This window comes from Scyliorhinus canicula, chromosome 15 (genome assembly GCF_902713615.1).
Source record: "Scyliorhinus canicula chromosome 15, sScyCan1.1, whole genome shotgun sequence".
Taxonomy (NCBI): domain Eukaryota; kingdom Metazoa; phylum Chordata; class Chondrichthyes; order Carcharhiniformes; family Scyliorhinidae; genus Scyliorhinus; species Scyliorhinus canicula.
In genome coordinates this window covers 3239993-3266123 of record NC_052160.1, presented here as the reverse complement: position 1 = coordinate 3266123, position 26131 = coordinate 3239993, and the positions used below count along the sequence as shown (strand labels likewise).

At 48.2% G+C, this 26131-nt stretch overlaps 1 protein-coding gene across 1 annotated transcript in view; it reads left to right on the top strand.

Moving 5' to 3' along the window:
- The first annotated feature begins 18334 nt into the window (after positions 1 to 18334).
- xylt1 (xylosyltransferase I) overlaps positions 18335 to 26131 on the top strand; it is a 262146-nt gene continuing 254349 nt past the window's right edge. The window contains exon 1 of the mRNA XM_038820761.1: positions 18335 to 18577. Within this exon, the coding sequence (XP_038676689.1) occupies positions 18392 to 18577 (186 nt within the window). The 5' untranslated portion in view covers positions 18335 to 18391. The remainder of the gene's footprint in view (positions 18578 to 26131) is intronic.

The window sequence follows — 26131 nt, the reverse complement described above, 5'->3', positions numbered from 1 at the left end:
ACATTACACTCCCCTCACACACTCATCCCAGCCGCACACACACATTACACTCCCCATACTCACTGATCCCAGCCACACACACATTACACTCCCCACACACACATCCCAGCCGCACACACACATTACACTCCCCACACACACTCATCCCAGCCGCACACACACATTCCACTCCCCACACACACTCATCCCAGCCTCACACACATTACACTCCCCATACTCACTCATCCCAGCCGCACACACATTACACTCCCCACACACACTCATCCCAGCCGCACACACATTACACTCCCCACACACACTCACCCCAGCCCCACACACACATTACACTCCCCACACACACTCATCCCAGCCCCACACACACATTACACTCCCCACACACACTCATCCCAGCCGCACACACAGTACCCTCCCCATACTCACTCATCCCAGCCGCACACACATTACACTCCCCACACACACTCATCCCAGCCGCACACACATTACACTCCCCACACACACTCACCCCAGCCCCACACACACATTACACTCCCCACACACACTCATCCCAGCCCCACACACACACTGCACTCCCCACACACACACATCCCAGCCGCACACACACATTATACTACCCACACACACTCATCCCAGCCGCACACACACATTCCACTCCCCACACACACTCATCCCAGCCGCACACACATTACACTCCCCACACACACTCATCCCAGCCCCACACACATTACACTCCCCACACACACTCATCCCAGCCGCACACACACATTACACTCCCCACACACACTCATCCCAGCCGCACACACACATTCCACTCCCCACACACACTCATCCCAGCCTCACACACACATTACACTCCCCACACACACTCATCCCAGCCGCACATACACATTACACTCCCCACACACACTCATCCCAGCCTCACACACACATTACACTCCCCACACACACTCATCGCAGCCGCACACACACATTACACTCCCCACACACACTCATCCCAGCCTCACACACACATTACACTCCCCACACACACTCATCCCAGCCGCACATACACATTACACTCCCCACACACACTCATCCCAGCCACACACACATTACACTCCCCACACACACTCATCCCAGCCGCACACACACATTACACTCCCCACACACACTCATCCCAGCCGCACACACACATTACACTCCCCACACACACTCATCCCAGCCACACACACACATTACACACCCCACACACACTCATCCCAGCCGCACACACATTACACTCCCCGCACACACTCATCCCAGCCGCACACACACATTACACTCCCCACACACACTCATCCCAGCCCCACACACACATTACACTCCCCACACACACTCATCCCAGCCGCACACACACATTACACTCCCCACACACACTCATCCCAGCCGCACACACACATTACACTCCACTCACACACTCATCCCAGCCGCACACACACATTACACTCCCCATACTCACTGATCCCAGCCACACACACATTACACTCCCCACACACACATCCCAGCCGCACACACACATTACACTCCCCACACACACTCATCCCAGCCGCACACACACATTCCACTCCCCACACACACTCATCCCAGCCTCACACACATTACACTCCCCATACTCACTCATCCCAGTCGCACACACACATTACACTCCCCACACACACTCATCCCAGCCGCACACACATTACACTCCCCACACACACTCACCCCAGCCCCACACACACATTACACTCCCCACACACACTCATCCCAGCCCCACACACACATTACACTCCCCACACACACTCATCCCAGCCGCACACACAGTACCCTCCCCACACACACTCATCCCAGCTGCACACACACACTGCACTCCCCACACACACACATCCCAGCCGCACACACACATTATACTACCCACACACACTCATCCCAGCCGCACACACACATTCCACTCCCCACACACACTCATCCCAGCCGCACACACACATTACACTCCCCACACACACTCATCCCAGCCGCACACACATTACACTCCCCACACACACTCACCCCAGCCCCACACACACATTACACTCCCCACACACACTCATCCCAGCCCCACACACACATTACACTCCCCACACACACTCATCCCAGCCCCACACACATTACACTCCCCACACACACTCATCCCAGCCCCACACACACATTACACTCCCCACACACACTCATCCCAGCCGCACACACACATTCCACTCCCCACACACACTCATCCCAGCCTCACACACACATTACACTCCCCACACACACTCATCCCAGCCGCACATACACATTACACTCCCCACACACACTCATCCCAGCCCCACACACACATTACACTCCCCACACACACTCATCCCAGCCACACATACATTACACCCCACACACACTCATCCCAGCCGCACATACACATTACACTCCCCACACACACTCATCCCAGCCTCACACACACATTACACTCCCCACACACACTCATCCCAGCCCCACACACACATTACACTCCCCACACACACTCATCCCAGCCCACACACACATTGCACTCCCCGCACACACTCATCCCAGCCCCACACACACATTACACTCCCCACACACACTCATCCCAGCCCCACACACACATTACACTCCCCACACACACTATCCCAGCCCCACACACACATTACACTCCCTACACACACTCATCCCAGCCCCACACACACATTACACTCCCCACACACACTCATCCCAGCCCCACACACACATTACACTCCCCACACACACTCATCCCAGCCCCACACACACATTACACTCCCCACACACACTATCCCAGCCCCACACACACATTACACTCCCCACACACACTCATCCCAGCCGCACACACATTACACTCCCCACACACACTCACCCCAGCCCCACACACACATTACACTCCCCACACACACTCATCCCAGCCCCACACACACATTACACTCCCCACACACACTCATCCCAGCCCCACACACATTACACTCCCCACACACACTCATCCCAGCCCCACACACACATTACACTCCCCACACACACTCATCCCAGCCGCACACACACATTCCACTCCCCACACACACTCATCCCAGCCTCACACACACATTACACTCCCCACACACACTCATCCCAGCCGCACATACACATTACACTCCCCACACACACTCATCCCAGCCCCACACACACATTACACTCCCCACACACACTCATCCCAGCCACACATACATTACACCCCACACACACTCATCCCAGCCGCACATACACATTACACTCCCCACACACACTCATCCCAGCCTCACACACACATTACACTCCCCACACACACTCATCCCAGCCCCACACACACATTACACTCCCCACACACACTCATCCCAGCCCCACACACACATTGCACTCCCCGCACACACTCATCCCAGCCCCACACACACATTACACTCCCCACACACACTCATCCCAGCCCCACACACACATTACACTCCCCACACACACTCATCCCAGCCCCACACACACATTACACTCCCCACACACATTCATCCCAGCCCCACACACACATTACACTCCCTACACACACTCATCCCAGCCCCACACACACATTACACTCCCCACACACACTCATCCCAGCCGCACACACACATTACACTCCCCACACACACTCATCCCAGCCGCACACACACATTACACTCCCCACACACACTCATCCCAGCCCCACACACACATTACACTCCCCACACACACTCATCCCAGCCGCACACACACATTACACTCCCCACACACACTCATCCCATCCACACACACACATTACACTCCCCACACACACTCATCCTAGCCGCACACACACACTCCACTCCCCTCACACACTCATCCCAGCCTCACACACACATTACACTCCCCACACACACTCATCCCAGCCGCACACACACATTACACTCCCCACACACACTCATCCCAGCCCCACACACACATTACACTCCCCACACACACTCATCCCAGCCGCACACACACATTACACTCCCGACACACACTCATCCCAGCCGCACACACACATTACACTCCCTACACACACTCATCCTATCCAACAAGATGGCACTGGTTGCGTTGGAGTACGCCCATACAGCTGATGGGTTGGCTGGGGTCAGAGGGCACCCAGAGGTGTGACCTGGGGGGACACCTATACGCCCCGTGGCCCTAGGTTCACAGTGGGCAGTTAGCGGCGTGCGCAGCTGCATGGCTGCCTTTCCGGATGTAACAATGGTGTTCCGTGCCTGTGCTGAGATCCCGGAGAATATTGGATCGGGCCTGCTAATGATATGAAAACGGTGTTTGCTGTATTCCGGAACGCTTTGACACCGGCGTCGAAGTGGAGCTTTGCGATTGGGCGTCGCATTTTGCGATTTCGATGTTGGTCGACAATGAAACCCACCCAAAGTGTTTCTGATGTGGTGACTTTATTGAATTGAATATATCATGACTGCCCCCAGGAACCCCCTCGTGGCAGTAGTCACATGACTATGGAAAGCCAGATGGGACATGTAACAGTAATTATATTTCAAAACCCAAACAGCCATCATGGCCGTGTTGCCACTGCAGTCTCTCCGCCACTTTCAGTGAAAAATGTGGCTTAAAAACTGCGAGATTGTCAGTGGGAAGTGCTCATGAATATTTTTGTTTTGTGCTATTCTGAGGATTCTGATGCCTTCAAACTTGATCAACAAATGTTGGGACACAGAGAAAGAAGCTGATATTTCTTCATTAATGTCCAGCCTTGTGGGGCATTCTACACCCACAGAGTTCAAACTAAAAGTCCTTCACTTCACCCATCTTTGCGGGTAATGGGGCCGATGTGTGTAGATAATTCTGTCACTTAGAACTTTTTCTAATTTCTCTCTGCCTGGTGTTCGACTCACTGGCCTCTAAATACATATTTTTTCCTCCACTTTGCTTCTTGAATAACCAGTACCACATGGACCACATGGGCCGTGTACATCAGTTCCAAATGAGTAGCCACTGCTGCAAAACCCAACAGAATGGCAGATTTTCTGGGTCAGTCATTTTGAGTTTGCTGCCCTGTAATTCCATTGAGCTTCTCCTGGACTCCCAGAATAATTGTGCTCAAAGTAAGGCCGGATCCTCGGGAAGGCAGCAGGGCAGGATTCATTTACAACCTAAAGCAAAATAGGAAAACGCTGGGAAGACTCAGCAGGGTGGGCAGAATATGCGGAAGGGGAGGAGTTAATTTCTCAGCTCGGTGACCTTCCATCAGAACCAGTGAAAGGCTCTCAGCCTCAAAGATTAATGTGTGACTTTTTTCATCTTCAAAACCTGAAATTGAGGCAGATGAGAAATGTGTGAATGGAAATCAAAATGGCCTCAAGACAGGAGTCACGGTGAGTAATCTGCCTTCAGAGGCAGTAACTGCAGATATACGTGCAACACCACCATGTGATACCGTTTAAACTGTTCTGAGTGTCCGCTCGGTGATCGCCAATTCAGCCAAACTAGCTCAGAACGGTGGGTATCTTAGGGGCTTGTGAATTCTTCCTGCTTGTTTGGATGCTATCTTCACGTGAATGGGCACAGCTATGAACATCATCAACAAAAAGCTTAACAGCAGCAATCGGAATTTGTTTTTAGTGTGACTTGGCCTGTGTAACTTGCGATTCTAAATGAAAATGCAACTTGTTGTGCCATCATGTTCGCAATGGATATCAGGAGCACAGACAATTAATGTATACCAACTGTGTTGTGACATCCTGGGCTAGTGTGCGGTCAATTCCAGCCCCACAGACCCCGGAGTCCACGACAAGTGAATTAACCAATAATTTGTATGTAGTTTCTGAGATCTTTGACCCTTGGCTGCTCCAATGACTTATAGGTACCAGATTTGCAAATGAAACGCAATAAAACTGTTTATTTATAACAACAAGTGAGATAAGACATGCAATAATTACAATAGAATATCGGCCAGCTACTACTCCCCCCTTTTACCATCCCACCCTCTATCCAAACACACAGAAGGGGTAAGGGAATGGGGATTCATTGGGATTAAAATAGAAGAAAGAGAGATGAGCGCCTTTGTTGCTGACATCAAAGTCTCTGGAGCTGACTATCTTCCCAAGGCGCAGAGTGTTGAAACCACCAGTTGGTTTGGATCTTCTGGAATGTGCATTCAAGGAGTCACTTTCACTTATATTAACCCAAACCTTGAATTAAAAGAACATCTCCAGGCCCATGTAATTCCCATTTGTTTCCAGCATCCCCAGAATGTCTAACAGCCTTTCCATGATAAGAACATAATTCCCCAAATGAGATTTTGAAAGGGTTCTTTAAACCACCTTGCCTGCCGGCAGCGGATGCTGGTCTGAAGGTCAATCTGACTGTAGAGAGAGATTTACCCCATTCAGGGAGAGAGAAAACTCAATTCTGTCTTAAGCTCTACCCAAAATGAAACTGTAACAAACACACAGTTAGGAATGTTCTGGAATGATCAGGACCAATCTGCATCAAGGGTTAGTTAAGACCCGGGAATTTAAAGTAGCTTGTTGGCTGCCAGCCAAGGCTGGTAGTGGCCTTGTGCACCTTGTGGAGCACTGGGACTCTCTGTCTCCTGAAGAGGGAACATCAGATAAGGTGTCATCGCAAATCCAGTTTGGTTTAATATTCACGAGGAGACATTAGCGCATAATCATTGTGCATGGACATATTGTTATAATATATTGAGCAAATCTTGAAAGCTATGATCAATTTGAAGACTATAAATAATTCTGACTGCCCCCCCCCCCATATTTACAGTCATATCGCCTTGCACTGATACTGAATAATTCAGCTATGCTTCCTCATATGTAGTGGATTGTCGCTGGTCATAGGATCCAACATCTAATGCATGTGTATCCTTTGAACATGTCTTTGAATATCAGAGTAATGGGGATAAAGATGTGGTGAATTTCCCTGGGAAATAGCTACCTGCAGTGTATTATTTTTTTCCTTCCTGGTATATAGAACACAATTTTCATAATCCTTATTTTTAGACATATACCATGGTAATTGCTATATTATTGTTAACAATAATAATTGCTGTAACAGAAATTACAGATATATTATTAGCAAGAGCAAATCTATTTGCATTTATATAGCACCTTTAAGCTAGTAAAATATCCCACTGTGCTTCACTGGAGAGATTGGCACCAAGTCAGGTAACGAGAGCATTAGTAAAGGTTGGTCAAATGGTTGGTGTGGTGATATGCATCACTGTAAATACACTAGGGGTTAATGTAGATACACTAGGACACTGTAAATACACAAAGGGTTAATGTGAACACACTACCAGAGACATCATAACACACAGACAGTCAACCAATAGGTCAGTAAGATAGGACACGACCAATGGGCATTCACGACACACACAGAGGTTACACTACCACAGGGGGGCATTACACCAAACCATATATAAGGACACAGCACACATGATCTTCCTCTTTCCAGTGGAGACGCTCAGTGAGTACACAGGATTAATTGAGCACATCACACCCACCACGTGGATTGTAGCAGACTGGTTCGTCAGTCTGAGTAACTATAGCAGGATTAACAGGAGAGTCGAATCCAAGTAGGAGAATTGTTTACAGTTTAATAAATGTGTTAAAGCTATCTCCAAGTCCGAACCTTCCTTTGTCAGAGTGCTCATCAAGTAAGCAGCTTATGCTACGTCAAGAGCATAATAAAATAGTTAGTCCAAGAGATAGGTTTTAGGAAGTGTCTTAAAATAGGAAGGGTGGAAAGTCAGAGAGGTTTCGGGAGTGATCTCCAGGATTTAGGGTCCAGGTAAATGTAGACATGACTGCCATGATAGAACGCAAAATCAGGGATGTGCCAGAGGCCAGAATTGGAACAGCGTAGAAATCCTGGGAAAGGACTGGGACTTGGGAAGCATTACCGACATCGGGAGCAAGCGAGGCTGTGGGCACTTTGTAAAGAAGGAGTATGTAAGGAAGTGAGAAAGCTATAAGCAAGACATTGCCGGACTGGGAACCGGTGTATGTCAGCAAGCACAAGGCGAATGGGTGAACGGGACTTGATGCAGACAGCAGAATTTGGGATGAGTTCAATAAGAATACAAATGCTTCTGTCCAAGAATAAAAACAGAACTGACTGGCAAAACCTTCTAACAGCCTTTTCAAACCATAATAGTATTAGCATTTGAAACCAGGTGTGTAGGTCTGAACTGGACGTTTCTTTGGGCAGGGGCATCAGGAGCCAATAATAATCTTTATTATTGTCACAAGTAGGCTTACATTAACACTGCAATGAAGTTACTGTGAAAAGCCCCTAGTCGCCACACTCCGGCGCCTGTTTGGGTACACAGAGGGAGAATTCAGCATGTCCAATTCACCTAATAAGCACGTCATTCGGGACTTGTGGGAGGAAACCAGAGCACCCGGAGGAAACAAACCCAGACACGGGGAGAATGTGCAGACTCCGCACAGACAGTGACCCAAACCGGGAATCGAACCCAGGACCCTGGTGCTGTGAAGCAACAGTGATAATCACTGTGTTACCATGCGGCCGATGATAGCCAATAGCCAATTCCTTTGTCAAAGGGTCATCTGGACTCGAAACCTTAGCTCTTTTCTCTCCTTACAGATGCTGCCAGACCTGCTGAGATTTTCCAGCATTTTCTCTTTTGGAGCCAGCCCACTTCACTGACGACTGTGGAAATGATCTGCTGCCGATGTGCAATCAGTGCAGTTAATCATCAAACAGCAGGGACAGGAAGGCAGCAACGCAGTGACATTTTAAACAGACTCCTCAGGGGTACTTAATAAAACAGCTCGCAAGCTCGGAGTCTCGCATGTCACCCAAGGGTAGACAAGTGACTTGTGCAGTCCCTGGCTAAGGGATAAATTCCAGCCAATTAAAGAAATGCCTGTGTGGATTGGGAACCTTCATAATCTAGAATGCATTGGAAAATATTGCAATGTGCTGAAGATTGAGCGATCCAGCCATAAGGTGGCACTTACCTGTCCTAAAGTTGTCAGATTTAAAATCAACCAAAAAATCGAAGCGAAAGAACAGAAAAAGCTGGAAAAGGATCAGGAAATGAGGCAGGCTCTGTGTGACTTTTCCTCCTTCCCTCGGTTTCTCTGCAGAGAAGCTGCCTGAATCTCTGAACCTCGCTGAGTGAGGATCCCATTGGCCGGCTTCTTTGTCATTTCAGATTTTACAGGACGCGCAGTGTTGTGCTTTTCAGGAAATGGTAAACTCTCTTTTGCCTGGACGGTACTGGTCGAGTTTAAACGAATTGTTTAATTTTCCAACAGGAATGCTGGTGTAAGTACAGACACAGTCAGTGGTGGCCCCTTTAAACTCTCAGTCACATGCAGCGAAACCTGGGTTGGGATTCTCCAATAATGGGGCTGTGTCCCCACGCCTGTGAGAAAATGGGCGCAAATCACTCCGGACTTTTTTCTAGACAGTCCAGTGTGATTCTCCGTTTTGAAGGGGCTGAGCAGGGTCCCGGAGTGTTCCCCACAGCTCCGGCTGCAGATGGGGGCGAGCAGGGCCCCGGAGTGTTCCCCACAGCTCCGGCTGCCGATGGGGGCGAGCAGGGCCCCGGAGAGATCGTCACAGCTCCGGCTGCCGATGGGGGTTCGCTGGGCCCCGGAGTGTTCCCCACAGCTCCGGCTGCCGATGGGGGCTCGCTGGGCCCCGGAGTGTTCCCCACAACTCCGGCTGCTGATGGGGGTGAGCAGGGCCCCGGAGTGTTCCCCACAGCTCCGGCTGCCGATGGGGGCTCGCTGGGCCCCGGAGTGTTCCCCACAGCTCCGGCTGCCGATGGGGGTGAGCAGGGCCTCGGAGTGTTCCCCACAGCTCCGGCTGCTGATGGGGGTGAGCAGGGCCCCGGAATGTTCCCCACAGCTCCGGCTGCCGATGGGGGTGAGCAGGGCCCCGGAGTGTTCCTTGCAGCTCCGGCTGCCGATGGGGGTGAGCAGGGCCTCGGAGTGTTCCCCACAGCTCCGGCTGCAGATGGGGGTGAGCAGGGCCTCGGAGTGTTCCCCACAGCTCCGGCTGCAGATGGGGGCGAGCAGGGCCCCGGAGTGTTCCCCACAGCTCCGGCTGCCGATGGGGGTGAGCAGGGCCCCGGAGTGTTCCCCACAGCTCCGGCTGCTGATGGGGGCTCGCTGGGCCCCGGAGTGTTCCCCACAGCTCCGGCTGCTGATGGGGGTGAGCAGGGCCCCGGAGTGTTCCCCACAGCTCCGGCTGCCGATGGGGGCTCGCTGGGCCTCGGAGTGTTCCCCACAGCTCCGGCTGCCGATGGGGGTGAGCAGGGCCCCGGAGTGTTCCCCACAGCTCCGGCTGCCGATACGTGGCCCTGCACTTCATGCTGTGGGTCCGCACACAGCGTCTGCCTGTGGCGCCGGCCCCACTCGTCATGGCGGGCCCACACAGCGGGCCGGTGCTGACGAAGTATCCCCCCCCCCACCAGATCGCGCGCACCCGCTGATCAGTGGCCCCCAATCGTGTGCCTGGCCATCGTGGAGACCCCCCGGTGATGAATCCCCCCTGCCCCCCACCCGGACAGCCACTGCAGCAGCGACTCTGAGCTCCCTCCGGGTGGAACCATACATGAACCAAGCCAGCGGGAACTCGGCCGGTCATCCACAGAGAACTGCCACAGGGGCCTCTTTCAATGGCCCCCGACCGGCGGTGGGTCGACCTTGCGCGTGCAACTGGCAGTGATTCACCGGTTGCTGCAGAATCGCGGGAAGGCGTCGTAGGTCCGACGCCCCATTGTCCAACTCCGCGCCGTGCGCGATTGCGCCGTGGAGGCTCAGAGAATCCCAAGCCCAGAGATTTGAGAACCCGCTGTTACAAGTAAAAGATTCTTGTGCATTTGAGAAACGTTCCAGTGGAGCCCTTTACACCTTTTTCCTAGTTTAGTGTCAGTTGTGGGAAAGATTTACAGGGAACATTCCATTCAGACTGAATCCTGGACAATGAGGACAACATGTGTTCCACATATCCCACTGTAATATCATTCAGATTGTTTAGAACAAGCAGCAGTGTTATGGGCCAGGGTTTAGAGAACTCCAAAGTATATCATGGGAGTTCACCTGACCCACAACTTTTAATAGATTTTGGTAATGGGGAGCACAAGGGCCCACTTTACAGGTGTGATACAACAGAGAGCTGAAGTATTTTAAAACAAAACAATGTTTATTCTATGAATTCAGTTAACACTTTATAAATACACAGTAAACATCCTATCAACTACAAACACTGATACTTTCCCAAATACAATATTCTATAGTTAACCCTTAGTAACATTCCTAACAACATCCATAAGCACAAAACACTTTTTAACAAAGACAGCAGGTTTAAATTCTCTACGGAAACAAGTGTTACTTTGAAATCATCAATGAGTTGAAGACATTCTTTAGCTTGTAGAGCGAAAGATCAATACACACATGCAGCTCTCCAACTGACAGCGAAACTAAACACAGAGCCAAAACCAGCTTTCAGCACAAAACAAAAGTAAAAAGCAGAGCCCAGCTCTACCCACACACTGACATCACTGCAGCTCTTTGATAAACACCCATTTCTTAAAGGTACATCCACCTGACAGCAGTAATAATAATGTTTTATTGTCACAAGTAGGCTGATGTGAACACTGCAATGAAGTTACTGTGAAAAGTCCCTAGTCACCACATTCTGGTGCCTGTTTGGGGTGGCCGGTATGGGAATTGAACCCGTGCTGCTGGCCTTGTTCTGCATTACAAACCAGCTGTCTAGCCCACTGAGCTAAACCAGCTCTTTAGAGCGGGAAGGGGAGGGAGGCGGTGGTTGACACTGCCGGAGGAGCTAACTTTCTCAATCACAGGTCACCTCGGTGCTGGGACTGTCCCGGGTCCGCGGAGAGTTCAACCCAGGGCACATCTGAAATGTGGTGGATATGACAGAACAATTTGGAACTGGGTAACCATCAGGGGGAGAAGTTGGAATAAAATTACTAGCTTATTGATTCTTTGGTCCATCAGCCTTTGCTGAAGGTGAGCTTTCCATTTGCAGAGGTGCTGATTAAAAACTATTCAGTGGGCAGACTCTCTCAGCAAGATGACCACTTACCACAAACACGGCATTGAGCAGCAACAGCTTCACGATAATGCAGAAAAAATATTCTAACTTTCCCTGAGGAGGGCCAATCTCTAACACTGGAGAGAATCCGTATCATTGCAGCTGGCATCTAACGTTAAAAACAGCCTTTCAGCATCTTGTGTAACCGACTAGTATCGGCCACTGCCTTGATTAAATAAACCATGCCAATTCTAACCGAGCTAAAACCACAGAGAGGCATTTATTATTGCAGCCAGGGCTCAAGAACAAACAGAATGGTCCAGCAGTATCTCCTGTTTGTTCTGGGGGAGTTTGTTGCACCCAAAGTGACTTTTCATGGGGTGAAGTTTTGATTTGAAATGTGCTCTGGAAAAAGTTTTGCTCTGATATTGACCAGGTTGCTGGGAGAGTTTGAAATCCTCCCCGTGTGTGCGTGGGTTTCCTCCGGGTGCTCCGGTTTCCTCCCACAGTCACAAAGATGTGCAGGTTAGGTGGATTGGCCATGATAAATTGCCCTTAGTGTCCAAAATTGCCCTTAGTGTTGGGTGGGGTTACTGGGTTATGGGGATAGGGTGGAGTTGTTGACCTTGGGTAGGGTGCTCTTTCCAGGAGCCGGTGCAGACTCGATGGGCCGAACGGCCTCCTTTTGCACTGTAAATTCTATGAAGAAATCGGGCCATGATGCTCTCTGATTGTGTCTCAGCCTCAGTGTGGGCTCACCCTTTCCCACAGTCATTTTTCTTTTTCTTTCCATTTCTCCTTCTTTCCTTCTATCTCGCTCTTTCCCTTAAGCTCTATCCTTTCCTCTTTCCAGTTTTCTTTTTTCTCTATCCCTTTCTCTCTCTTTACCTCCTTTTCCCTCTATCATTTTCTCACTTCCGTATCTTTTCTCTATACTTTTTTCTTACTCTCCTTTTCCCTATCTTTTTTTCTCTATCCTGATCTATCTCTCTATCCTCCTCTCACTCTCTGTTGTTCTCTCCCTCCTTATCACGCTCTTTCCCTCCTTTGAGCACTCCCTCCTTCTCTATCATTTTCTCATTCTCTCTGCTTCTATCTCTCAACACATTTTCATTCTCTCTCCCTCTATTTTTTCTCCCTCCTTTTCTCACTTCCCTCATTTTCTCTCTCTGCATCTTTCTCTCTTTCATTTTCTCTATCTTTCTATCCCCTTTTCCTTTTTTCCCCCTCTCTCTTTTGCTCTGACATTTTCTCCCTCCCTCTCCCTTTCTCTATCCTTCTCTCCCCCTCTCTTTCTCTATGCTTTTCCCTCCCACTCGCTATACTTTTTCTCTCTCGCTCTCTCTCCCCTTTTCTATGTCCCTCTTTCTCTCTCCCCATTTCTTTCTCTCTATCCTTTTCTCTCTCCCTTTCATTCTCTCTTTCATTTTTATCCCGTCCCTTTCTGTCTCCCTCTCGCTTCCCTTGTCTCTATCCTTTTCTCTCTCCCTCTTTTTCTCCCCCTCTCACCCTTTCTATCTATCCTTTTCTCTCTCTCTTCCTCTCTATCCTTTTATCTTTCCCTCTCTCTCGATCCTTTTCTTTCTCCCCCTCTCTCCATCGATTTCTTCCTCCCTCTCTCTTCTCTCTCTATCATTTTTGCTTTGTCTCTCTTGCTCTCCCTCCCTCTTCGTCCTTTTCTCTCTCCCCTTACTGTTATTTTCTCTCCCTCTATCCTTTTCTCTCTCTCCTTTTCTCTCCCTCTCTCTATTGTTTTCTCTCTCCCTCATTCTCTCCTCTCTGGTATTTCTCTCTCCCTCTCTCTCTCCCTCTCTATTGTTATCTCTCTCCCTCTTTCTTTTCTCTCCCCTCTCTATCTGTTCTCTCTCTCCCTTCTCTCTCTCTATCCTTTTTTCTCCCCCTTCTCTATGATTTTCTGTCGCTCCTCTCTCTACCCTTTTCTCTTTTTTTTCTCCCCCCTCTATCTTTTTCCGTCTTGCTTCCTTCTCTGGATTCTTTTCTCTCTCCCTTTTTCTTTCTATCATTTTCTCCCTGCCTCTCTTTCTCTCTATCCTTTTCTCCATCTTTCTGTCCTTATCTCTCTATCCTTTCTTCTTTCTCTTTATTCTTTTATCTCTCTCGCTTCTCACTCCCTCTCTCTCCTTTTCTCTCTTTCTCTTTATCGTATTCTCTCTCCCTCGCTCTATATCACTTTTTCTCTTTCTCTCTCCCTCGCTCCATACTTTTCTCGTGCTCTCTGTTTTCTGTCTCTCCCTCGCTTTACTCTCTCCTCTCTCGATTTTCTCTATACCTCTCTCTCCATTGTTTTCTCTCTGCCTCTCTTTCTATCTCTTTTCTCTCTCCCTCTCTCCATCTTTTTTCTCTTTCTCCTTTTCTCTTTCTCTCCCTATCATTTTTGCTCTCCCTCCCTATCTATCATATTCTCTCTTTCTCTCCCTCTTTATATTCTTTTCTCTCTCTTTTCTCTCCCGGTCTCTAAACTTTTTTCTCCTCTCTCTTTCTCTCTATCCTTTTCTCTCCCTCGCTCTTTTCTTTCTTCCTGTCTACCATTTCCCTCTCACGCTATCTCTATCCTTTTCTTCCTCCCTCTCGCTTTCTTTTTCTCTTTCCATCATTTTCCCTTTCTCTCCCTCTATTCTTTTCTCTCCCTCACTCTTGTTCTCTATCATTTTCTCTCTCCCTCTCTCCTTCTTTCTATCATTTATCTCTCCCTCTTTCTTTCTCTCTATTCTTTTCTCTTTCCATCCCTCTCTATCCCATTCTCTCTCCCTCGATCTACCTTTTTTCTCTCTATCCTTTGCTCTTTTCTCTATCATTTTTTCTCTCCCTCTCTATCTTTCTATCATATTCTCTCTTTTTCTCTCCCTCTCTATCATTTTCTCCCTCTCTCTTCATCTCTCTATCCTTCTCTGTCTTTATCCTTCTCTCTCGCCATCTATCTCTCTTTCTCTTTTCTATACCTCTCTCCCTCTTTCTCTATCTGCTCTCACTCTATCTGCTCTCTGTACCAGCTCTGTCCCTCTATCTCTACTCTCTCTGTTCTCTATCTCTCCCTCTCTATCTGCTCTATTTCTCTATTCTCTCTCTCTATCTCCCTCTATCTGCTCTCTCTATTCTCTCTCTCTCTCTCTGCTCTCTCTATCAGCTCTCTATCTGCTCTATTCTCTCTCTCTGCTCTCTCTATCTGCTCTATTTCTCTACTCTCTCTCTCTCTGTCTATCTCTATCTGCTCTCTCTCCAACTCGCTATCTCTACTCTCTCTCTCTCTCTATCTGCTCTATCTCTCTCTCTACTCTCTTTCTATCTGCTCTCTCTCTCTATCTAATCACTCTCTTTCTATTCTCTCTCTCTATCTCTGTATTCTCTCTCTATATATTCTCTCCCTCTCTCTGTCGATCACTCTCTCTCTATTCTCTCTGTCTATCTCTATCTCTCTCCATCTCTCTATTCTCTCTCTGTCTATCTTTCTCTATCTCTCTATTCCCTCTCTGTCTATCTCTCTGTCTATTCTCTCTCTCTATCTGCTCTCTCTCTCTCTCTCTCTATTCTCTCTCTCTCTCTATTCTCTGTTTATCTCTATCTCTCTCTCTATTCTCTCTCTCTCTCTATTCTCTGTCTATCTCTATCTCTCTCTCTATTCTCTCTCTATCTCTATCTCTCTATTTTCTCTCTGTCTATCTCTGTCTCTATTCTCTCTCTCTATCTGCTCTCTCTCTCTCTCTCTATTCTCTCTCTCTCTCTATTCTCTGTCTATCTCTATCTCTCTCTCTATTCTCTCTCTATCTCTCTATTTTCTCTCTGTCTATCTCTCTCTCTCTCTCTTCTCTCTCTATCTGCTCTCTCTCTCTCTCTACTCTCTATCTGCTCTCTCGCTCTATCTAATCACTCTCTCTCTATTATCTCTCTCTATATTCTCTCTCTCTTTCTGTCGCTCTCTCTCTCTCTCTCTCTCTGTCTATCTCTCTCTCTCTATTCTCTCTCTCTAACTCTCTATTCTCTCTCTGTCTGTCTCAATCTCTCTCTATTCTCTCTCTAACTCTCTCTCTCTATTCTCTCTCTGTCTATCTCTCTATCGCTCTCTCTATTATCTCTCTATATATCTCTCTCCCTCTATCTCTCTCTCTCTATTCTCTCTATCTCTCTATTCTCTCTCTGTCGATCTCTCTCTATCTTTCTATTCCCTCTCTGTCTATCACTCTCTATTTCTCTATTCTCTCTCTATCTCTATTCTCTCTCTATCTCTCTATTCTCTCTCTGTCTATCTCTCTATTCTCTCTCTGTCTATCTCGATCTCTCTATTCTCTCTCTGTATATCCCTCTCTATTCTTTCTCTGTCTATCTCCATCTCTCTATCTCTCTGTCTATCTCTCTGTACTCTCTCTATCTCTCTCTTTGTCTCTCTCTATTCTCTCTCTATCTCTCTATTCTCTCTCTATCTCTCTATTCTCTCCCTCTCTATCTCTCTAATCTCTCTCTGTCTATCTCTCTCTAGTATCTCTCTCTATACTCTCTCCCTCTCTCTATTCTCTCTCTCTATCTCTCTATGTCTATCTCTCTATTCTCTCTCTGTCTATCTCTCTATTCTTTCTCTCTATATATATATTCTCTCTCTCTCTATCCTTTCTCTATTCTCTATATATCTCTATTCTCTCTCTCTCTCTCTCTATTATCTATGTCTATCTCTCTATCGCTCTCTCTATTATCTCTCTATATACCTCTCTCCCTCTATCTCTCCTCTCTATTCTCTCTATCTCTCTATTCTCTCTCTGTCTATCTCACTGTCTCTCTCTCTATTATCTCTATACCTTGCTTTCTCTCTATCTCTCTCTATTATCTCTCTCTATCACTCTCTCTCTGTTCTCTCTATCGCGCTATTCTCTCTCTCTATCTCTCTATTCCCTCTATATATCTCTCTCTATTATCTCTCTATCTCTCTCTACTCTCTTTCAAATTATATCTCTATCTCTCATTCTATCTCTCTCTCTATTCTCTATCTCTCTTTGTCTATTCTCTCTCTCTATCTCTCTTTTCTCTCTCTCTGTCTCTCTCTCTCTGTCTCTCTCTCTGTTCTCTCTCTGCCTATCTCTCTATTCTCTCTATCTCCCTATTATCTCTCTCTATTTCTCTCTATTCTCTCTCTCTATTTCTCTCTCTCTCTCTATTCTCTCTCTCTCTCTGTTCTCTCTCTATCTCTCTCTATTCTCTCTATCTCACTATTCTCTCTCTGTCTCTCTCTCTCTGTCACTCTCTCTATATATATATGTCTCTATTCTCTATCTATCTTTCTATTCTCCCTCTGTCTATCTCTCTATTCTCTCTCTGTCTATCTCTCTATCCTCTCTATTATCTCTCTATTCTCTCTCTCTATTCTCTCTCTCTCTTTCTCTCTATTCTCTCTATATCTCTCTATCTCTATTATCTCTCTCTATTCTCTCTCTTTCTCTCTATTCTCTCTATATCTCTCTATCTCTATTATTTCTCTATTTCTCTCTATTCTCTCTCTCTATTATCTCTCTATCTCTCTCTCTCTCTATTCTCTATCTCTCTCTGTCTATTCTATCTCTCTTTTCTCTCTGTCTCTCTCTATTCTCTCTATCTCTCTATTCTCTCTAAATCTCTATTCTCTCATTCTCTCTCTGTCTTTCTCTATCTCTCTATTTTCACTCTCTCTCTCTATCTGCTCTCTCTCTCATTGGACAGCCAAAGGCTTTCCCACGAAACGTCACAGAATCAACGGGCAGCCCGAGCTCTACCTCGCTTCTGATTGGCTGCCGCCGGAGCAGCCGTCCAATCACACTCGCCTTCCCTATTAATCCTTACAATGATTGGCTGAAAAAGAGCCCATTTCCCATTGGATGATCCACCAGAGAGGGGCGTGTCCCGAGAGTAGGCGGCTGTGATTGGTCCATTGGGGAGGGGCTGTGCGATGATTGGTTAATTGAGGACTGCGCCGTGACTGGCTGGGTGGGGGCTGCACCGTGGTTGGTTCATCTGCACTCCCTGGACGCTGATTGGCTGTTGGCGCTGATTGGCTTCCCGGTGGCTTCTACTGTGATTGGCCGGCCGGTGCTTTGCTGTGATTGGTCAGTATGATGAGGTTCTGATTGGCTCCTCGACACAGTGTTGATTTGTAATTGGATGTTACGGCTGCTGCGTGGATTGGTTCCCCGGGCGGCTGCCGCGCTGTGATTGGTGGCGGCTGGGTTGGGGGCGGGCTGCCGGCTTGGGGCTGCTGTCCGCTCGGCGAGGAGCGGGAGCCGGGAGCCGGGGAGCGGAGAGCCAGGCGCTGCTGCTGCTGAGCCGCAGTCTCACAGTGAAGATGGTGGCCGCGGCGTGCGGGCGCAAGTTGGCGCGGCGCTCCAAGTCTGCGGCGCTGGTGGCGCTGAGCGTGTTGCTGCTGCAGACGCTGCTGGTCTGGAATTTCAGCAGCCTGGACGGCGAGAGGAGCGGGAGGGAGGTCCGGGAGGCACCCCGGAGAGCAGCGGCTGTACCGGCACAGGCTCAGGTATGTGACACCCCCATCACCCCGCAGCCAGGGCGACGGACCGCCGCTGCTCTGAAGTTTCAGGCGGCAGCTTTGGTCCTGATGCTGAGGGACCCCCCCCCCTCCCCCCCTCCCTCCCCCCCTCCCTCACAGAGACCCCCTCACAGAGACCCCCCTCACACAGACCCACAGAGACTCCCTCCCACAGACCCACAGAGACCGCCCTCACACAGACCCACAGAGACCCCCCTCACACAGACCCACAGAGACCCCCCTCACACAGAGACCCCCCACAGACCCCCTCACACAGACCCACAGAGACCTCCTCCCACAGAGACCCCTCTCACAGACCCACACAGACCCCCTCACAGAGATCCCCTCCCACAGAGACCCCCCCACAGACCCACAGAGACCTTCTCCCACAGACCCACAGAGACCCCCTCACAGAGATCCCCTCCCACAGAGACACCCTCCCACAGACCCACAGATACACCCTCACACAGAGACCCCTCCCACAGACCCACAGAGATCCCCTCCCACAGACTCAGAGAACCCCTCCCACAGAGACGCCCTCACACAGACCCACGCAGACAGACACCCTCCCACAGAGACCCCCTCACACAGAGACCCTCTCACATAGACCCTCTCACAGACACCCCCTCCCACAGACCCATGCAGACAGACCCCCTCCCACAGAGACCCCCTCACACAGACCCACGCAGACAGACCCCCTCTCACAGACCCATGCAGAGAGGCCCCCTCACACAGACCCACGCAGAGAGACCCCCTCACACAGACCCACGCAGAGAGACCCCCTCACACAGACCCACGCAGAGAGACCCCCTCACACAGACCCACGCAGAGAGACCCCCTCACGCAGACCCACGCAGAGAGACCCCCTCACACAGACCCACGCAGAGAGACCCCCTCACACAGACCCACGCAGAGAGACCCCCTCACACAGACTACCAGACAGAGACCCCCATCACACAGGCAGAAAGAACCCCATACCCCAATGTCAGCAACCCCCCCCCCCCCCCCCACTCCCCATTGTGCTGCTGTAGGAATGGAAGCCCCAGGCTGTCAGACCCCTTCCTCCCTAAGTGTTTGAAATCCACACGGGCTCTCTCTTGGTCAGTCTTATTTCTTTCCTGATTGAATGCCCCCCCCCCCAAATGGAGTCAGGTCTCTGACATTCCCGGTTCAGTGTTCTGCCTGGGCAGTCGGGTCTCCCGGTTCAGTGTTCTGCCTGGGCAGTCAGGTCTCCCGGTTCAGTGTTCTGCCTGAGTAGTCGGGTCTCCCGGTTCAGTGTGTTGCCTGGACAGTCGGGTGTCCCGGTTCAGTGTGTTGCCTGGGTAGTCGGGTCTCCCGGTTCAGTGTTCTGCCTGGGCAGTCGGGTCTCCCGGTTCAGTGTGTTGCCTGGGTAGTCGGGTCTCCCGGTTCAGTGTTCTGCCTGGGCTGTCGGGTGTCCCGGTTCAGTGTTCTGCCTGGGCTGTCAGGTGTCTCGGTTCAGTGAGTTGCTTGGGCAGTCTGGTGTCTCGGTTCAGTGTGCTGCCTGGGCAGTCTGGTGTCTCGGTTCAGTGTTCTGCCTGGGCAGTCTGGTGTCTCGGTTCAGTGTGCTGCCTGTCTGGTTGACGACAGAGGGATTTGCAGGAGTTGATCCAGGAGCTGGACCCTGCCTGGGTTACATTGCCCGAGCTCGGTGTAAACGGCGGGACCTCTGCATCCTCTCCACATTCTGCCTCCCAGTGGGAATCACAGGGCTGCACATTGCACAGGTACTAGTGTCTGGCATTTTACTGTCCACAGTGCGGTGAAGCTGCCACCGGCTGTGGGTCAGGATGCCTAGCCGCCTGTTTGATCCCCTCTGTGCCCCCTCCCTGTCTCCCTCCCTGTTTAATGTCAGGCGCTTCTTTGTGAAGCTGCTCTGAATCGCAGCTCTGAATGTGAAGTGGAGCCCCCCCCCCCCCCCCCCCCCCCCCCCCCGGATCAGAGTGAATTGGGGAGGGGTGTGTTTTGGACTCTCAGTCCAGCACCGAGCCCCGGCTTTTCACAACATCGCCCTTTCCCAAATGAAAAGTTGCAGCCACTCGTTACCTCGGGCAGTATCGCAATGCTGCTGGCCGACTCTTCTCCCTCCCTCACTATTGAGGAGGGAGAGCTCCCCTCCTCCTCCTGTGCGCCCAGGCTGCTGCAGCTTTCGGCAGCTTCCTGTGCAGAATGTGAATCTCGGTGTGTCGGAGGCACCGTGTGTAGCCAGAGCTGTTGCAGGCACGGCTGGAGCAACTCTCCCCATTTAATGGTCACCTCTTAAATCTGACAGAATGCCCGATCCCTGTCCGGGAGGGTGTGGGTGGGGGGAGAGAAATAATCCCTGTCTATCCGACATAACTGAAACTCAGCAGGGTTAAATGCAGCACTGCCTTGACTTCCGAATGAAGAAAGGAGACCAGCTTCTCTGTGAATGAATGACATTGTCAGATCACCAGAGTGTTCAGTAATGTCAAATCAACAGGGCTAGACAGCCCCATCCTTAGTCAGACTGAATGTCTCTGCTATGCTGCACAGCCATATCCCTCTGTTGGGATTGAGCTCAGAGTGTGCAGCAGTGCGAGCTATGATTTCACTCCAGTTCCCCACAAAGAGAGAGGGAGGACCAGATGGTGATTTACGAGGAGGTATCCCGAGAGCAGTAGTCCAGCGCTGAACCCATTTCCAAATATAAAGCTGTGTTTTCGGGGGTTTGGATGGATATTTTGGTGTTCTGTCAAATGCAGTAAATAGAAATAAGAATTATCGGAAGCCCCCCAGTCTTACACATCTGAACCTGGCCCCTTTCAGGAAGGGGACGTTGGAAATACAGTGAGGAACCCACTTGGATTATTTCCCCCTCTATAATATGATCATTCCACATGCAATCCCTGGTAACAGGAAAACTCAATGGTTAACAGCATTCAACATCAGTCAGAAAAACAGTGCAGGTCCTGCGCTGGTCTTTAAATCCGCCTTCAATCTCCAGGTTCTGTGTATATCTGTCAGGAGAAGCTGGGGAGATCAGTCTGGTTGTTTTATTCAGTGGTCAGAGGAAAAAGGAACGCTGATCTGGTTCTGTCAGAGAGGCAAATAGAAATAGGATTTAGTGAATTAAATCACAAAGGAAGATGTGACTGGCACTGAGAATAACCGGGAGGCAAACAGCGAGCTGGCTGGTGTTCGAGAATTGTTCGTGGTTTAGCTCTGGCTAGGTCATGAAGGCAGGGATGGGGATAAGGTTGTCATTTGAAAGTGAAGGGTAGAGGTGGAGTGCGGTGGGTTTTCTGGAAGAGGGTAAAGTAGGGAGGTGCTCTGATCTTGAGCCAGGTATTGACAGTAAGGAAGATAACAGGGAGGTGGTTGGTGATAGACCTGGTGGATATTGGAGACAGACAGTGATGAAGAGGTTATAGTGGTGACGGGGAGCTGTGTACAGACACAGGTGGTGATGTTTGGGCCTGAGAAATGGACAGAAACTGAACAGTCCTGACGCAGATGGTTGTGACTGTGATGTGAAGGATGAAAAAGCTGGAAGTTGGGTGGACACTGCTCAGAATGGGGCACATATAGAGATGGTGCTAGTGGGTCAAGAGATAGTGGCAATTACGGTCGGTACCTGTGAAAGTTAGACGTGGAGATTTGTTGTGATCATTGTTAGAGAGGGAAGGAAATTAGTGAATCATTGTGCTGGCTGTTTTGGGGAGGTAGTGCTGAATTCAGTGTTGAACTGTTGAAATGTTTTAAGCAAGTTTACACGATTACAGAGTTACCGTTTGTTACACTCACCTGGCTATGAATTGGCTTTTTGTTGAGATCTTTGGTGGCCCATTTTTATGGTCGGATGCAAAGCAATGTTTACTGTGCATAGGGCAGTGGAGGCTGAAAGGATTGGCTGCTCAGTATGTAAATACCAAGTGAAAAAATGTCAGCAGTTTAATAGTGGAAGTGATTCATACAGTATGACTGCTTTCCCTCGTCAAACTGAAAATGCATTGTGCATTGAACCATCTGTCATGCTGGTTTTAATACAGTGGATTATTTAAATATTTTGAGCGACAAGCTATTTTACTGGATTATAATTATAGGAAACCATTTCATTGGGTGCAATTTCACTCGTGTGTTCTTTTGACTTCGCATGTGTAAGAACATTTTAAAATATAGCTTTAAAAAGTCTTGCTGCGTATACCACAGGGAATGTTTATTAAATGATTCAATGACTATTGAAATAGTCCACACAAAATCAGGCCATTTGTGAAGAAAATTATCTTTTTGGAATAATATAAAATCTTCAATGTTAAATGGAATCATCAGCTGCATTACTGATGTGGCAGGTTGCATAGAGGGCTCTGTGACTGCAGCTGGCTGGGGTCCTTAGTTGGGTTCAAAACTAGATTTGTGCATTCCTCCAAACTGAGCTTGCCCGCATTTCCCTAGGTGTAAGGTCAAATAATAGTAGCGCTTGAATTTTTTCTTTAAATCTCTTTCGGAGAAAGTAATTGCTTTATTTCAAAATGGTTATGAGTGCAGCCCCTTAATATTCCCTGCAATATTTCGCTTCAGACTTGAGATGGTGGTGTTGGGATGTTGGCTCGAGGCTGAGTGAACTGTGAAACCAACCTTTAGGTGATGTTTGATGAGCAAGGCTCTGGAGGCATTAGCGGCTTCGGTGCTAGTTCTGCCACTCTGCCGTGGCATAGCAGTGAGATACAGTCCTGCATAATAATTGTGTGGATGTCTTTGCCCCCCCAGCTCTGACCATTACTGTGGAATCATTCAACATCTAGCCCTTATTGGAGACTTCCCTGTCACTTTTTATTGGCCATAATTGCTTAATCTCAATTACCAAGTAAAGGTCAATGTCCTGAAAACCAATTTAACCCAGTACAGTGCTGTCATTTAATGTGAGAAAGTAAAGTCACCATTAAAACAGTAGAATATAAAATTGCTTTTTAAACCCTGGCAGTGTTAAGCTGCAAGTACAGCAGTTGTCTCATCAGATGCTGTAATCTTAATTGTCATTCCTTAGCAGTGCACTCTAAAAATAGTTAAACATCAAATTATTGTTTTGACAATAAGTATAATTGGAATTTTTTTTAAATGGTGTTTTGCAATAATGGGAACTGCTGGAGTCAAGTGTTTGTGAGGTCTGCTTGTCTCTAAGTTGTATATTAGAAACAAACCTCAATTTTTTTCTTACTGTTTTTTCTGTTGTTGATAATGTTTGAATAATAGGCCACAGTGAGAATTCCGAACATGCAACTTCACCACTGACAGGATCTCCTTTTAGTACCACTGAATAATCAGTATTACAAATGAATGAAGGTTTCTAATTAAATACGTGATCCAGTAAACCAGAATGGAGATATCTGTAGAATGTATTTGAAGCTTGTTTGAAACACTGTTTGTCACCTTGTTAAGCAAACAGGTTTCTATTCAATTCAATGCCCATAAAGAACCATGGGATGTTTCTTGGAGAAAACAAGAAGATTTGATATAAATAAAATTATATTTGTGCATATGACTTGAAGCGCTGCAGCTATTGCGGGAATGTGGTCGTGACTCCGGCGCAAGGTGGCTAGGACAGCAGACAAGAGAAATATTGGGGAATCCTTTAATTTTTTGATACAAATCTGATATTCAAATTCATTTTCTGATCTTGGTAGCTATGCTTAAATTTGTTTGCTTGAAATTTTGCTGTGTGATATTGCCTCACAGATGCACAAATCGCGCATGCATCTCACCACATTTTGGTATGGTTTTGAGTGGCACGCTAGCTGTGCAACAATCAGTATTTTGTGTTTAATGCTATAAAAAACAATTATGAATTGCTTCTAATCAGGCTTCAACTTTCACAAAGCTGCTGGTGTTTCCTTCAGTACAAATGATGTGGTACGCAGTTGCTTCTGTACCACCATGGCTCTCCACATCTGGTGACGAGAATTCGCTAATATATCTGGGACCACATTGGCGACGTATTATGTGATTGGGTCACTAGCTGTGAAAATGAGTTAATTGCGTTACCCATCTGCATCCCTCTGCATTCTTTCTGATCAAACTGCTGTGGAATGATTTTAACAGAGAATAATGCAATGTGTTGATATCCGACGGCATCTGTGGCTTTTCATGGACATGTTTGGACAGCTAATTGAGTTTCTGAATACTCTTCCAGCACATCAGGCTCAAGTGAATCAATGGGTTTGGCTGTATTTGATTTAATTGCGAAACGGGTGTCTTGTTAGCCATCAAAATCTCTTTAAACCAACACAAGTAACAAAATGTTAATCGGCATTAATACTTGCTCCGATCGCTGTTAAGATCATAAACACACTCTTATTTATTAACAAACTAGGGCACATTTCCGGCCCCACCACCAATTAAAAAGTCTGACCTAAGTGTTAGGATGTTATTGAGGCATAAAAGCATCATAATAAGCTCCATTCTGTCCTCTTCCGATATCCACATCTATGCAGTTGCCAGAAACGGTGACTTGAGTTGTCTACAGCTACACTGTCTGATTGACATCAAATCATGGCTGGATCAAAATGTTTCCAACTGAGCAGCAGGAAGACAGAGCCTTCGCCATCTCGCTTCCTGTCCAATAACAAATATCTTTGTGTACCAGAGTAGAACCTAGGGTCTGATAGGAGTGAGGAAATGAAGGTAATTAATATTATCAGAGAAAAAGTACAGGAAAACTCCAGGGACTAAAATCCAATAAATCCCCAGGACCTGATGACCCACATCCAAGAGTTCTAAGAGAGATAGTAATGCACTGGTAATGATTTTCCTAAATTCCCTAGATTGTATAATGGTTCCAGCGGATTGGATATTAGTACATGTACCATGGCTATTCTAAAAAAGGAGGGAGCGAGAAGGTGGAGCTGCAGATCAGTTAGCCTAACATTAGTCATCAGAAAAGTGTTGATTTCTATTATTAAGGATGTCTTAATGATGCACTTAGGAAAGGATAGTATGATGAGAACAAGTCAGAATGGTTTTATGAAAGGAAAATCCGGTTAACAAATTTGTTGGGAGTTTTTTCAGGTTAGTTGGGTGATGACGAGGAACAGGTTGATATAGTACACTCCGATTTCCAAAGAAAACATTCAAGAAGGTAGCACTCACAAGGGGGTTGGTGATATGTTAGTATGGGTAGAGGGCTTGGATAAATGTGGCATTTTCAAGTTTGCAAGCTGTGACTAGTGGGGCTGTTGCTAGATTCGGTGCTGGGGCCTCGGCTATTTACAATCTTTTAATATTCGATGAAGAGACAGAAGATGTAAGTTTGCTGATGACACAAAACTCAGTGGAAACAGGCTGCAAAGAGAGAGAGAGAGACAGGTGGGTGGGTGGGAAACAAGGTGATGCAGGTGGAGTATATTGTGGGAAAATGTGAGGTTTTCACTTTGATCACGACTAGACAAGCGCAGAACATGTTTTAAAATTATTGTGATATTTGTAAATATTGATGTTAAGAGAGACCTGGATGTACTCCTTACAATGGACACAAAGGTCAGCGTGCAGATGCAGCAAACACTTAGG